At 35.9% G+C, this 16,201-nt stretch overlaps 2 protein-coding genes across 3 annotated transcripts in view; both read left to right on the top strand.

Moving 5' to 3' along the window:
* LOC137406006 (multiple epidermal growth factor-like domains protein 9) overlaps nt 1-5,966 on the top strand; it is a 33,897-nt gene extending 27,931 nt beyond the window's left edge. For both annotated transcript variants that reach the window (XM_068092507.1, XM_068092506.1), the window contains 2 exons: nt 299-460; nt 4,981-5,966. In XM_068092507.1, the coding sequence (XP_067948608.1) occupies nt 299-460; nt 4,981-5,029 (211 nt within the window). In that variant the 3' untranslated portion in view covers nt 5,030-5,966. The remainder of the gene's footprint in view (nt 1-298; nt 461-4,980) is intronic.
* A 6,729-nt stretch (nt 5,967-12,695) lies between these two features.
* On the top strand, nt 12,696-16,201 carry LOC137406281 (uncharacterized). The gene is made up of 6 exons (XM_068092822.1): nt 12,696-12,730; nt 12,979-13,074; nt 13,607-13,778; nt 13,933-14,108; nt 14,383-14,713; nt 15,444-16,201. Exons 2-6 carry the CDS (start codon nt 12,991-12,993, stop codon nt 15,779-15,781), a joined length of 1,101 nt encoding a protein of 366 aa, XP_067948923.1. The 5' UTR covers nt 12,696-12,730; nt 12,979-12,990; the 3' UTR covers nt 15,782-16,201.

The raw sequence follows: 16,201 nt of genomic DNA, 5'->3' as shown, positions 1-16,201 counted from the left end.
TTAGCTAATAATGACAAGAATACAACATAAAAATAAAAAAGCAACTCTAGTGTTCTTTTGGGGAGATTTGGTGCGAGCTGCTTGATGTGTCATCTGGTGCAATGGTGGCTTGAGATGGTTACTCTATCGTGTGTTGTAATGTACATTCAAGGCAGAGATTGTTTGTAGTAGACACTTTGTTAGCAGATATGACATGTTGACAGGCTGCAAATAATGTTTTGATGGATTGAAAGCTAGCCACCAGCGTGCATATCTCGCAGGGCTTTTGAATGCATTCTTTCTGACTGGTGATTTTCAGGAGGTTTGGTGGATGCCGCAAGAAACCTGTTCCATTCTGGACCATTCAGCTGCAATCCGAGAACCAGCCTACCATTGCCTACTCTGATATGCTGGGCTCACAGTTTCAACAGGCGGATAGGAATAGGCTTATAGACAATGATTTCACAGCTCGGCTCACTCAGTAAGTAGGAGTTGTCTGCTACTTTTACTGTCGCAATCATTAAAAATTGGAGTTGTCATACTTATTTACTGTGCATATATTTGTTGTTTGATCAGACGGTAATTATACTAGCAGAAAAGAAGATTCTGGACTTGCTCTTACAAAATTATCAATTATTTTTATAAGAGTTCTGCTCTTGCCTCCAGTAAATTATATTTTTTTAATTTAAAATCACTTGAAGATGAACTCACACAAAATTTTTGTAGATTTTATCAAAAAGTTTTGGTATTTTTCTATCATTTACGATCGCTTTTGATGTTTGAGATGATCCGACTGCCAGGATGCTACAAAATCTAAATTGGCAAGACTTGATCATTGTTAAAACACTCAGATCAGTTGAAAGTGCGATTATGTCTATAATAGTTGCGAAGAGATCGACAGAATGAAGACATAACGTTGTAACTTGAATGCAATAGCTGATATCAACCTTCACAACCATAGCAACTAGTAAAGTCATTTTGCACAGATTTTTCTTTCAAGTGTTTTAATCCTGATCGAATTTTGTCAATTTTAATATTGAAACATTTTGGCAATCAGATCACCTCAAACATCAAAAATAATCGTAAATGATGGAAAAATATTGATAATTTTTGATAAAACTACTACTTAAGTTCTGTGTAAATTCATTTCTAACAAGTGACAAAAGAGGTAAAAGTTTGCTCGCAGATGAGTGAGTTGAAGGCGCTTGCCACTGTTGAGTCTCAGATATAGCTATGTACAAGCTATAGCTACATAGCTATATCCATAGGGTGCTGTTCCAGCATTATGTAGTATATACGTATGAAGGTTTATTATAACTTCACAGCTAATATTTTTGTTGTGATCCCGATACATAAGTATTTGAAATGAATGCTTACGAAAATGATGACAAACAAAGATGTCAGCGGAGCCAAGAATGAATCTATTAAACTGATTTCACCACTTAGCTGATAATTGAGATGGCCGATGACAATCATACACCTATGATTTCTATGAAAGTCTCATTATGTTAGCAACAGGAGGAATAATAAAATATCTTTAGATACTTGGACAGATTATTTCTTTATTCTTTTCCCTTTTCACCGATCTCACTTGCTGAAAAGGTGCATTATGGTCCTCAAACACCCAATAATCTTATTGAAACAGAGTTCTAGGGCTCTGCAGTAAATCCGCATGTTTGGTAGCATTCATCATTCCTTTCCAAAAATGGAGGCGATCAGTTCCGCCTTTTGCAATACATTTTCAAATCATAACATTAGTCAGCAGATTGATCGTGGATAGTTTGCTCTGAGGTCTGAATTCCTCACACAGTCTTCTTCAGATGCAATCATTGCCAGAATGTTTCTGGATTGTGAACAAGCTTTCACCAATAAACAATAATTTACTTCACCGCTGCTATTGCATGTTCTCTCCTGCCCGGTTCAATCCTACCTTTTGTCTATCATCTTTTCTCCTTACCTTGTATCCTTCCAATCTGTTCGCTGGCAGCCATGTTCAAAGAATCACATCAACATCACTTGACCCTTCCAATCTGTGTAAAGATCAGTTCAGAATCATACCAAGGTGTGATCCTGGTGTGATCCTGGTGCTCACTCGTCGATAATTTTTTCCTTTACGAGATTTCTTATTCAGTCCGTTAGTTTTGAACCATTATTTAATGATACAGACGCTCCCCAACTTATGAATAAGGTACGATTTGAATGGCTATTCGTTAAGCGAATTTGTTCCTAAGTTATCTCAGTTTGTTATTTTGTACGGAACGTATGTTTAAGGATTATATAACTCTATACATATATAGGATTGTATATGTATAGGTAACATATATCTCTATACATATATAGGATTATATATGTATCATGATTGACTCAAACCTCCGATTTAAAGAAGATATTTTTGAAAACATCGTATCAACAACGTAGCACTGCGCATGATGTAAACATCAATATTCGTATTATTGCACAAATCTTTGCAATCGGAGGTTGGATTTTCATCGTCTTCATTGGTGACGTCCTTCCTCTTTGGCTTTTGACATTGATATTTGACGTTAACGCATTTTAATAGCGTCAGCCGCAATATTAAATACGCGCCCCGCAGTAGCTAAAAGCGCAGCAGGCTAATATAGGAGAAGCCTATACTATACATATATAGGATTATATATGTATAGGTAACCTATATCCCTATACATATATAGGAATATATATGTATAGGTAACCTATATTGGTTTGTACTGCATTAAAAGAACATGAAATAATAATAAAACAAGCGCTATAAATATGTGTACAACTGGAGAGAAACAGTACTGCTGTAAAAGAAATGCTACTGCACTTTTTTCGGAAGTATTGCTGCACCGTCGCGAATAAGATAGCTGCACAGTTACTTGGAAAGATTGACATCGGCGGCGGAAAGCCGTACTACCCGGAAAAGGGCGTGCAATATAAAATCTGACTTACGGCATCTCTGTACAAACAATCTTTGACATACGCACAACATCGTTCGTATCTGCTGTTGTTCATAACCCACATGTTTATAAGTCGGGTAGTGTCCATAATGTTGACACCTGTTTTTGAGCTGGCCAACCTCTGACACGTGTTGTATACGACGCTGCACGTAATTTCCCAAGTTTAAATACACATTTATGTAACAAAGAAGTTAAAGTAAACAGAAATAATCTCATGAACAAACTGCATGATGGTGTGAGACTACACAACATTTAAGACAAGTGATGATATAATGCTTTACAGCTCACAAGATAATCCCATGACACTAATTTTATCTTCTATGAAAGGAGGAAAAGGCTTCAGTTTAAATTTGATAGAGTAAGGAGCAATTTCTAGCTTTAAGCATGCCTATTATTGAATGAATTAACACGGCTCCAGCAGGAATGCAAAAATAAAGGCAATAAGTAGGTGGTCTTATAATTTCAGACTACAATGAAGCAGCATCCCGAAACTGGGTGCGTGAGCGGGGAATTCCTTTAAACGGGCAAACCCACAGTCATCCAGTTTCAAATTTTTGTGGCCAGAACATGGCTATTAAAATTTGTAGTATTATCTGTTTTATTCAGATTCATATTAAATGTTACATAACACCTAATTTGCTTATAGTATATCTGTTATTCACAGAATTGGTCAGCTTCTCCACAAATACTGAATACTAAAAACCAAGGACAGGCTGAATGGTTTATATGTAGTCACTTTGGAATATTGTTGTCTCACTTTTTCAAATGTGCTTGTTCTTTTTTCCATTTTCTGTGTAAAATATAGCTTATGATAAAATTTGTCTTCGCTTTTTGCAGGTTTTCATTAAATTGAGTTACACTGATCCAAGAAAGGAGTTGTCTGTTCACGGCAGAGATAGCTATCATGACTAGACAACTCCTTGCAAATTAAATTCGCTTTTGGATTTGTTTTATACATCGAAGCTTTAATATGTAGGATCAAATATTTTAATAATACACCGTAGCTCATTGTACTTAATTCTAATCTTAAACAGGTAATGATGAATACTTCAGAAAACCTACAAACTAAATATATTGGTGATTGATAAAAAGGTTTGCTACTTTATCTTAGAAACATGAAACAGAAATATGATCTCAGCCTTGAGTATTTTCAAAGGCAGGAGTTGTTGCAAAGATACCTTCATAACACTAGGGGAAGTTGAAATTAACTTTTATAGAATTTGTATTAATTATAATTTTATGTGTTATTTTGAATTTTCACCAGACGTCACTTTCTCACTTATAAAGTTGCAGTGTTTCAAATCACCTCGACAGTTACTTGGTGCAAACTTTTGTGTGGAGTCATATGCCTGATAAAAATTTACAAATTTGTTGCCAATTTGTTGAGTTTATTCTAATTAGAGTGTTGACTTGACTGTACAATGAGGCATCAAAGCTGCATCTCGCCAGGATTTATCCTCTAAAAAAACCCGCTTCATTTTGACTAATATGTGCTACCATGGAGACTCCCTCCTCGCTACTCATTCACTATCATCGTAATGGAGAGGATGTATTTACATGATACGCAGGAACGACCGCACAACTCCCAAGTGTTCGTAGCTGACAAGTTTATGTACATGTACTTCGAAGAAATTTTCACACAATTCCGCTTTTTCTATATTAGCCTGCTGCGCTTTTAGCTACAGCGGGCGCATATTTTATATTGCGGCTGACACTATTAAAATGCGTTAAGGTCAACGCCACCGATGAAGACGATGAAACTCCAACCTCCGATTGCAAAGATTTGTGCAATAATACGAATATTGATGTTTACATCATGCGCAGTGCTACGTTGTTGATACGATGTTTTCAAAAATATCTTCTTTAAATCGGAGGTTTGAGTCACTTCGAAGAATTAAATATGCGATCAAAACCATTTACATTCTCTGAAGATGAAAAATATGACAAAAATTCGCAGCATGTAACATTAGTGATTGTATAATGAGACTAGATCTAGATGTAACCTACACAACATGATATACTTACTGTTGTACCTACTTTACAGGCAGAAAGTGCTGAGCGATGAGAATCCATACCAACCCGTAACTGCTTGAGTCATTCACGCTGGCAGCTTATGCTCACATCAGTTGGTAACTGGTTAAGCCACACACCATCCCGCCATTTTCCAGCGATTGGATGCGCGTCTTCTTTCCGCTCTGCAAACCAACGTGACCCGCAGTCACTCTCTTGTGATAAAACACAGTTAGCACATCGTCTTGTTCACTGATGGAATTAACTAAAACTCTCACATGATCTGCCTCATTTTATCTAGTCACTTTAGTTTTGGGGTGCAATGGCAATTTTTGTATACATCTATGTGTTTGAATACATCTATGTAAATTTATATCGTATGCAAGTATGCTTAGTTTTTATGTAGACACTCTTATGATTTTTGCCAATGTATTCTTGCTCTCTTCCATATGAGATTACATCTATCCTCCTTTTATTGTACCGTATGTTATCGTTAAATGTATATCCTCACACTAACTGTCATGTTTGTGTCACAGTTTGTCGATGAAATAATTATGTAATCTATTTTATATTGTGCTAATGAGTTTTGCTGCATATTTTGAAAACATGTTTTGGATATAGATTAGACACGGCAATATCCCTCGGGTGCTCTGACAGATGGACAATCTTATTACAAGAGGAGACATTAATGATCTGCCTACGCTTAACTCATCTCGTTTATTCTCTGTATTAGCGTATCTGAGTTTCTGTTTTAGCGTCTGTCACCAGATGTAACAAATCTTTTACCTTTTCTTAAAATCATTTTAGAAATTTTCATGTTTGTAGTGAAAAATGTTGACCTGATTTGCTTTTCCTCTTTTATTAAATTATGAATCGTTCTTTATTGACACGCTTTTCTCTAGTAACCATGGTTACAGCTTTTTGCTTTCTTTGTTATGTGGCTATTTACAGTGCATCAATCTCATCCCTGTGCATTTGCCCAGATAGTTTATTTGATTAAAATATTTGTAAATACTTTTATTTCTCATTGTAATGTTTCTTTCACAAAATAATAACTTCACGCTTCATACGATACACATAAACATATATATTGTGAGCATGCTATTTTAATAGATCTAGCAAACATGTCCGACCTTGTGTACGCTACCCTTTTCATAGATGGACCTTGATTTTAGAGCTGTGATGGATAGAGACAAGTTGTACATACTAGTTCAAATAGATCAGATAGTCACAAAATTACAGTTTCTGAAGGTTTTTAGTTTTTACCTTTTTGCTTAGGTAGCACGCGTAAGTGATCATTCAATGATTGCGTATGACTGCTTAGCTTACTATAAGCAGAAGCTGTGCGTTTTTTAAAAGCCTTTGTCTTACAAACAATGGCTCGGTGATCTTGGCATAACATGTCTGAGTTTAGTAGCAAAGAAACCTCCACGACTGGAGACATGCCCAGTTGCAGAGAGTAGGTCAAGGTAGGATTTCCTCCGTGTCACCATCGGGTCCTTTCTAGAAATTGAACCCAAGCCTATTTTTGCAGGTCAGGCGTTGCAGATCTGCAGGTAGTGTGTGTAAACCATAGCAAAACAAAAAATATGTTATAGATGGGCTTGGGGTGAAGTAAGGATTAAACGATTGAAGTCAGATCTGCGTATCACATCTGGAAAGGAAACCTCGACTGGCAGCTGAGCAACTGTTTTGGTTATCAGTAAAATATGAGCTTATTATTTTTAATGTGAAATGAAAAAACCTGAGCTGGGGTCCAAAATTTCACACATGAAACTGAACATACGAAACTGCACTCCGCATAAGAATGACTCACCATAATTATTGACTCATAACTTTTATGAAGTTCTCTTTTTATGCTGTTCAAAGATTTGGTTGTCTTTTCCTATTTGGAATATACAAGTCATTCCATATAACAGTGTTTGAAAGGAACATTTAATATGCGTACTAGAAAGAGAGAATATAATTGCGGCTAATATCTCCCAGCAACACAATGGCTAATGTTTGAAGACGAGACAAGACTGCAGAAGTTGTCAAGCTGTTTTAAATGCTGCTATTCGTAGAGACATCAACACATTAGGTCATCTTCATTATATAACTTCACTGCTTACGGTCATTGAAATACTGAAACTGTTAGACACTGCAGATCTGTCATAAAATCGCTTGCTGAAAAAAAAACCATGAAAATGTTGCAAAAGGATAGCAAAACGCTGATCTTTGCAAAAGTTCCAAGACTATTTTGTTTCGCGACCAGCAATAGTTTTTATCAATTTGTACAGTTGACGTTTTTGTCTACAGTGGTGAATAGAACAGTTTGTTTTAGCCAATCAAGGTCAAGCCCTCCAGGACTTTTCAGTGAAACACCTAATTGCTTTCTAATTATATTTGTAAATGGGTCAAAGCTACACAACACTAGTTAATTACGTTGTTATGTAAGAATTATGTAAGAAAAAAGGCCTCACGCCTCTTGGGAGCAGCCAACTGAAGCGAGTAAACTGAGCATCTAGCCCCTAATCAATTCCAGTCTTTGCTTTGAGTGTGACCGGAAATTGAAGAGACAAAAAGCTAATAACAGGCTTATAGCTTTTAGCAACTGGAGCAGTAGAAGCCAGCCAGTCGCTTGGTGCGCAGAGACAGCCTTAGATACAAGCACTTGTACTATACATGTACAGTCAAACCTCCGCTTACTATCATCTTAACGTTGGAACTTTATAACATGCTATTTGAAACCTTTGAAAATATTCGCCTCCGCACTTGCAACAATTTTTAAATTAAGATTTCAGTTGAAGTTTCTCCAAACATTGCAGTTTTGAAGATGAAAGTGGATAAGCTGTTGAAAATCTATATTAATAAATCATACGTTGTCATTATGTGTCTGTCTGTTAGTCCGCATAAATGCTATGCGTTTCCATATTTTTTGCACGATTTCATCCAAACTTCCCACAGATATTTGGTTTTAAAACTCTGTCTGGTTTTTAAGAACCAGCCGCTTAAACAGCGACTTTTGAACTATTTGACTAAAAATGAAAAAAATCCCTCCCAATGTCGGGCTTGCTGGTAGCTAAAGATAACACTAAAAATGTCTTATAATACTGAAAAATATGCAAATTAAGCTACATGTAGTTTAGATTTGTTGCCCCCTACACCACTGTATTAATATCTTTACAGAAAAACAGAAATAGAATTACTTTTTAAATTCTAACAAATAGTTTGATTTTTGCAACTTCGTTTTTATATAGTTTTGCGTAACACTTTGTTTCATTGCCTAGTTTAAATAAATGTAGTAGATAATAGTGAGCAATCATAAACTTTTCTCTTGTAAAACAAGTTGATTAAACCATAGGATACTATTACAGAAATGTTTGATCTAACATAATAGTTTTCATGTTAAGACAACTCCTAGGATGAACTAATTTTGTTCGTAGAGTTTTGAATGCATCGTATTTGGTAAGCTAGTTGGATAACTATAACAAAGGCTGACCTCTTGCTTGAATTATAACAGCTCAGATATTTTTTTATTTACAGTAATATACAGCTTATTAAGAACAGTTTCATTTTTTTGCTTCCATGTTTGAGCAGGTAATTTAAATCAATCAAAATATCTGTGCGAATAACTATGTGGAAAAAAAATTTAGAATAAATAAACAAGGTAGCCTAACGTAAGTAAATAATTAAGTTTAAAACAAAAAAAGTCATTTTAACTTAATTTTAAATAAAAAACTTGTTCTGGTACAATATTTCAAAATGAAATATTAATTGAATAAAGTCGATTGACCTGAACCAGAATTCATAAAAAATTGTATTCGTGAAAATGTTGTGTAATCCGTAAAAATTGTGCATACACAAAGTTGCTAAGCGAATAAACGATCAAAAATAAATGTAGTTTCCCTCTTATAGTGAGCAATTTTGAAAAGCTTCTTTCATGTTAGCACACACTGAATCGCAAGACATCGGCGGTAAACTCACTTTAAATTGATGACTGTCTGTGATAAAATTATTCACACTATCACAAACCCATCTGAGTAGACATCAGCTAGTAGTCTGCAGCATATTATAGGCCTACCATGCGGTCACTGAAACGATGAAATCTAAGTTGGCAGCAACTATCAGGAAGGAAAATATAGATTAAGAAATCCGTGATAGCCAATCATCATCACTGAAGTGGTGCACATTGCACAGACTGTTGTGGATGCTCAAAGAAATATCAGGAACGTTTGACAGCTGCAAAGTTTTGCGACATATTTGCGTTGCTTTGGCGATGCCATCAGCTTACAGTGCAAATAGTCGATGAGAGCGACTAATAATTGTCGAGAGGGCAACTCCGACATGCTCCGGTAGAGTGTGAATGAGCCTTTATGAAAATTGGCATTTGGTCTCCAGCAACTTTTGATGCTAAATTATAAGAAGACATATGCATATATTTGTGCGATGTTTGTGAAACACATGCTCAGTTTTTGTCCTACTATATCCAAAATGTTAAGATTGTTTTTACTACAGCGTATCATAACTTGGAGCCTGATTTGATTGCATTTTCGGCAGCCTTCTCTGTCTTGTTAATGCCAAAAAAGAGGCATAAATGTTTGTCTTTGAAAAACTAGCAAACCACAAATGTGGAAACATATATTTGTGACAGCTAATCATCATCGCAGAAAAGATACGCATTGCACAGACTGTCATGGATGCACTAGGAAAAATGGTTACATTCTGCAGCTGCAATGTTTCGCAACATATCTGCTTTACCTTGATGATGCCATTGGTATTAGGTGCAGTCTGCAAATAACCTTCGAGAGGACACCCCTGAAATACTGCATTAGTGTGTACTGGTCAGCCTACAGAGACTTACATGCACAGTAGTAGTATGGCTGTCCGTTGATATCGACGATGACCTGCATCTTAACGATGCATGCTTAGGTCAAGCAGTCTGGTAGAGTGAAGGCGACCCTGTCATCGGTATTTACCTTTTCTAAAACTGTCAGATTAACCTGAAGAGATCCATTTTGCAACACCGTCCAGTTTGACAGAGCCAGGTAGCTATTTCACCTGCCCAATGTGCATAAGGACAGAGGTAGATCTTTAACGTGCTCATGTTGTCAGTGTGGTACACGGAGCCTCCAAGTTATGGTCTAGATCCAAAAGACCCAGTAATTTAGGATTGAAATCTTGCTGAGAGCTTTTTGTCACAGCAGCATTAAGCAGAACTCGAACCACCAACCCCATGGTTGATAGTCAGGGTTGCTACCACTAGGTCACCCTGACACCCTCGGAAGATTGATTGTAAGCTACCGTACACATGAACATGCATGCATAACTGTGATGTTAACACACAGCTTGTAAGGTAACTAATGGTTAGGTTTTCATGCTAATTATAAAGAGCTTTTTCCTAAAATGTCATTATTATATTCTCAAGCTATGCAAAGTCTGTAAAACAGTGATGCGACAACTTCTCCCTCTTTGTGGCTCCACACATTGCTCAGCGACATCTAGACTTTTCTAAACTTTTCTTTTGGTTACAAATACTGCTTTATTCAGCCAATCAAAATGTTTGATGTCGCATGGGAATCTGCTGTTTTATATGATGCAAATGCGCGTTAGCCAACATACCATAAGAGGCAATTTGTTTTCTTGTAGAATTCAACGCCGTTCAAGTGTTCAAAAACAAAGCAATACGTACATAGATGATTGCATAAGAGCAGGTTTGACGTCGAGAAGGCAAGAGTGCATATGGGCTACAGATGTCGAGCATGAGATTGCCAGTTGTGTTCTGCCCACGCCATGTTTCTTATATGAGTTGTGTTACTGAGAGTTCATGTGTAGGGTAGCTCACAATTCATCTTCTATAATAGTAATTTAGCTTTGCTAATGAAAGGTGTTTGTAGTGCAATTGATTTCTCACAACACGTTACTGTTAGGTCCTATCGTAGAGCTACAACTGAAGCAGCGATGTTTAGACGCCGACGCTGAAACATGAATAAATTGCGACTGCTTTTAGTTAAATTCTAGTGTATTGCATGGAACACAACAAGCTGTAGATGTTTCCACACATTATAAGCACTCTTGAATTTTTCCTAGCGCATTCTTGGCAACAAAACGGAATAAAAATTGTAATGTGGCCAAGTAAAAACATAAAAGTTAAATTTTAAAACCATAGCCTCATTTTCGCGCATAAGCATTCAGTGCCCGAAGGCACACTATTTAACATAACTTTTTTTATAATAATATAAATTTTTTTATAATAATATAATATATTAATTTCTATTTAATATAACAATTTTATTAAGGAAATCAGGTATTTGACAGCCTAAGAGCAGAGCAGCTGCAGTACAGTCATAGAAGTTGACTTATTTTCCCAATAAAGAATTTCACTTCTTCAACTGCGTTTTCTTCAAGCAGCATATCAGAATTCCAAGATAGTTGTAGTTATGTCTCATGATACTCAAACAGTACCAAAAATCATACCAATTAGTTGATGCTTGCGTAGACCACAGGCTTTAATAAACAATGTTTTGCATGCAGCTATCGCTTTGTTAATATGTTGACATCGACTCTGCACACCTGCATATAGTCAGATTATGACTCACAATAGGCCGAAGCAAACACGGCAGCCATTAGCGGCAGTCAGCAGTAGTCTCCTTTTTTTGACAATAGAGCAGCTGCCCTGCACACAGGAAATTATGATTCATCTTTCCACTGGCTGACTTTGTATGATAGTGGATTGAGAAAGACAATAAGCTATTGTCTGTAAACGAAAACATGTTTTTAAATGAGAGAGTAGAGGTATGTTTAGATAGCTCCTTTTTGAATTACTTTTAAAACCAATAGATTTTAGCTCTTTGAAAAAATTTGTGTGCTACTCCCCGTTCATCCATGATTTATACATATTTGCGAAAGGGTTGAGAAGTGGTGTACTTAATACAGCGTATAAAATAAGTGAAAGCTTACTATCTCTTGCCACAGACAAGTGGCCTACGCAAAACAAACTGAAAATTTTTTAACAATTTAAACACTTTTCAACACACATGCAAATATTTTAGACTGACTCTGTTTACAAAGAGACAGGAAAAACACTTACGCAAAATAGTGTTTCATGTCATCAACAATTTATTCGCCAAAAATCTAAAATAAATTGCATTTGTATTTCACTTAAACGCTTCTAACTTATGATAAAAAATCTTGTTTTATGCAATATTTTAAAAGCAAAATTTTAAAATCACTGCATTATCATCGTTGCAGAGCATGATGAGTTACGTGTTAATTGTACAGCCACTGAAATATTTTACTATCAATACTGCATTATAGGAGCATCTAAAGAAGCATATTTTCAAGATTTTACTGTGTGAAGGCTTGACTTTAGGAGCAAAAAGTCGCACACTCCTATACTTTCTCACTCCTACTCGACATGACCAAATGCCCATCTGGAAAACTAATACTATAATTTGGTAAACATAATATGAATTTAAAATTCTTAGTAAATTGAGACACTTTCTTCATCTGAAATTAAAAGAAACAACCTTCATAAAGCATAACTATGTTTACTGCTAGCCATTGCTAGCAATCTTTGCTCTTGCATCATAAGTAAATGGATACCTGTTGTTGCATTGGGGATTGCTCAAGCTGGAGGAGACCGGTTGAAATTAGGACGTAAATGAGAAACACTGTCCAATCAAAGGGTAGATAAATAATGAGCTACAGATGGCACCCGTATATAAAAGCACTTGCATCAACTTGTCAAGCATTCAATTTGTTACTTGCTAAGCATAAACATTCAGTTTTTAGGAGAGCATAACGTAAGTATCTATTGCAGGGTTGTCATGAATTGCTTACCAAACAAGTTTGTTTGCCGCAAAATATTTGAAGGCACAAAATTACCAAAGTTAAAAGTTACTATGACATTCATAACAAAACTTTTTGCAAGCAAACACTTACAACAGAACCATAACGCATACCTCATAAAGCTTTTAACTTTTTTGACAAAGTGCAATTTATTTCTTCAGTGAAAATTTTGACTTTCATTTAATTGTGTAATTTATTATAGAAGACAGGAGGTATGACATCCCAAGAAACCCTCATTGCTTGTCTTTGTCTTCTGATTATGAACTGCACAGCCCTTCCAGCACCCTCTTTCTCTCAGGTGAGTTCTACCTTCAGACACACATTCAAATGAAATGCAAAGGTTAAGCACTCTGCAAGTAATTACGTTAAGAATCCTTGCGTGAAAATACCATCTAGGAATTTTTGAGCACAGTTTGCAGACTTTAGTCTGGCGTACCAGAGAAGCAATTGTGGTTATACCCTTCATAACGCCAGCAATGGTCCTTGTGTGACTGGAGCTACCAGCCTTCCGATCATAATTCAGTACCCTAACCATTGAACGATGGTTGCTGCCAATACATTATTGGATTGAGTATGTACACTTTTTGTGTCAGGCCTTGTTTAAAAGTACAGTGCGTAGGTTCAACAGTCTCTCAAGCAATGTTGCGGCATGACTTTTCATAAGTTTACCATAAAGTGCACCACTACAAACCTGTGAAGTATGAATATAAATAACTGAAAATTATAACCATTTCATCTACAAATTTATCTGATATAATTTCCTCATGTCAATAGAGTACAGCTTCTGGTAAACATAACATTTTTTATTCTTTTTTTCATAATATTTTTAGGTTGATGCTCTTAAAAAGTTGAGTGTTTCAAACCAGCCCGATTCTCAGCTAGTTGAAGATCTTGGCTCCTTGCCTACAAACCACGCTGTTGCCATAGCGACCAATCCTATAGACACAAACAGTTTATTCTTTGCCGATGAAACAGCACTTTATTCGTTTAACAAAGAAACAGGTAAACAAAATTCTGTTAACACTTTTTTGAACTAACTTTGCTAATCATGCTTTTCAATAAAGTGTTTTCAGTATTTATTTCTTCTTTTGCATATTTTATGTTTTGTTAATTTCTGTATAGCGGTTTGTGTAACGCATAATATTAATAATTGTAGGTGAAAGCACTTTGATTGCTGGAAAAGAATCGCAAGGACTACTGGCAATGAGATCTCCAGTTGATGGAGTTGGAACTGCTGCCGCCTTCAAGTACATCACAAAAATTGTTTCTAGACCTTCTGGTCTCTACGTTTTTGATTATGATAGTCTGAGAAAATACGACTACCATAGCAAGGTAATTAGGATGCATTGTGTATAGTGAACAATTGAATGACACAAAGTTTTTGAGCTTAATCATTTGGTTTTCATTGGTCATGTGCAGTGCTCAACACAAAATGGGTTATCAAATATTTTTTTCCAATAAGGCTGACCATTTTGTTTATAAATTATGTAAAACCAACAAGGTAGCTAGTTTTGTCTGAAACAGTAAAAACATCTTCAGTCAAATTTGTGCTACCAAAAAATTAATTTTTTTACCTAAAAATTAATCTTTTTATTTTATCTGACAGGCAATTTCCACCGTTACTCCTCTCACCTCTAATGGTTATGGATCGTATCCAATCACAGGAGTCGTCTCCTCGGATGAAACAACTCTTTACTGGACCGGCATGGCAAAGGATGATGGACACATGGTCATGAGCATGGAAATGGGCAGCAAAGACTTGGCCACAGCTAAGCATGTAACAGGTGGCCCCACCATGATAGGACATATGGAGTTGTCCGCTGATGGGCAGTATCTTGTTTTAGCTGATGTCGATATGGCCATCATTGAGAAAGTGAAAGTCTCTGATGGAGATGTCAGTTTTGTCACGAATTATGGAAAACCCAATTTTCGACCAGGTGAGCAAAAGCTAATTTATTACCCAGCCATTACAAGGTTGTAATCTCAAAATCTCAAAAGAGCCGACAAACCAAAGCGGATTCATTACAAGGACTGGGAGCCAATATTTTGTTGATATGTTATCTCCGTTAATTTTTCACATGAAAATGAACATGCAAGTTTTTAAACAATAATCAGATTTTCTTGCTGCTCACCATTACTGCTCAGTGCAAGGATGTTGAAAATAGTGAAATGACTTCTCCTTAAAAAACTTGATCATTTTTAGGAAAATGTAGCCCATAGCTTCCAGGTTAGCGGAACTATGACAAATAACAAACATACCATTTCATTTATTAACTGTATAAGCAGGAGTTACAGATATATATATATATATATATATGATATATATATATATATATCTGTAACTCCTGCTTATACAGTTAATAAATGAAATAGTATGTTATAATATATATATATATATTTTTTATCCTGCCACTACGAAAGTTTCTATATTTTGCTTAGCTTTTCATTTTTCCAATAATATAAATGCTGCTGGCAGCTGGTATTTAAAAAAATACAGAGCTTAGCATTTAGTGTTGAAGGAGGTTTAGCATCTACAGCATATATACCTGAATGTATGTACATACAAGCCTGTATTGTGTATGCCTTTGATATGCCAATATTTTCACTCCAATCTTTGCCTGGCCCAGCTTTCATCGTTCTATATACAACCTTTCTAACGCATTTTAGGAGCCATGGCAATGAATGGTGACCTTCTCTATGCAATAAACAGAGAAGAACGCTCCATCGACAGCTATGACATCACTGCTGATTCTGCAACAGAACAAGAAATCTGTGGCAAATCTTGTGAAGACCAAATCATGAACCCTTTTGATCTTGCATATGATGAGACATCACAGCAGTTGCTGGTCCTAGATGGAGAGTTTCATCCTACCCTCCCTACATACATATTCTCTATCAAAAGCATTACACTAGGACCTAAGGCTACTGCAGGTGGAAGCTCAAAGCAGGACTTCACCAGGCTGTTAAAGTTCTACACAAATTGGTTAGCTTCTATGGATGAATAAAGCTTCTCACGCTTAGAAATTGGCTGTTTTTAAACTGTCAATCAAACTGACTTCTTTGGGAATCAACTGATTTTCATTCATTTTTTTGCTGCTGTGTCAAATCTGCTGCTTTTATATTCTAACCTTATATTATCAACTAGTTGTACCACTAAAACTAAGAAACATTAACAAACTCTGTCATTAGAACCGAATTTAAAAGACCTCGGTCTAAAACAGATATAAACAATTCACAAGCTATTATAATTATGTAAGACCTTTGTAACTTTGTATAATAATATTATGCAAAGTTTATTACTAGCACAATCATACTAAGGCTAGCAAATGCTTGTAATTTCCTATTTTCCAATGCTTTGCATTCCATATTGTCAGCAATTAATTTATTAGTCATGTATAAATATATATGATTATAAATAAACAAAT

This window comes from Watersipora subatra, chromosome 10 (assembly GCF_963576615.1).
Source record: "Watersipora subatra chromosome 10, tzWatSuba1.1, whole genome shotgun sequence".
Lineage (NCBI taxonomy): Eukaryota > Metazoa > Bryozoa > Gymnolaemata > Cheilostomatida > Watersiporidae > Watersipora > Watersipora subatra.
This window is presented reverse-complemented; position numbering and strand designations above follow the sequence as displayed.

Excerpts from the sequence above, each read along its gene's own strand:
- LOC137406281 (XM_068092822.1), top strand. The coding sequence starts at position 12,991 with ATGACATCCCAAGAAACCCTCATTGCTTGTCTTTGTCTTCTGATTATG. Across the intron at positions 13,779-13,932 it reads TTCGTTTAACAAAGAAACAG|GTGAAAGCACTTTGATTGCT; the intron begins GTAAACAAAATT and ends TAATAATTGTAG. Across the intron at positions 14,714-15,443 it reads AAAACCCAATTTTCGACCAG|GAGCCATGGCAATGAATGGT; the intron begins GTGAGCAAAAGC and ends AACGCATTTTAG.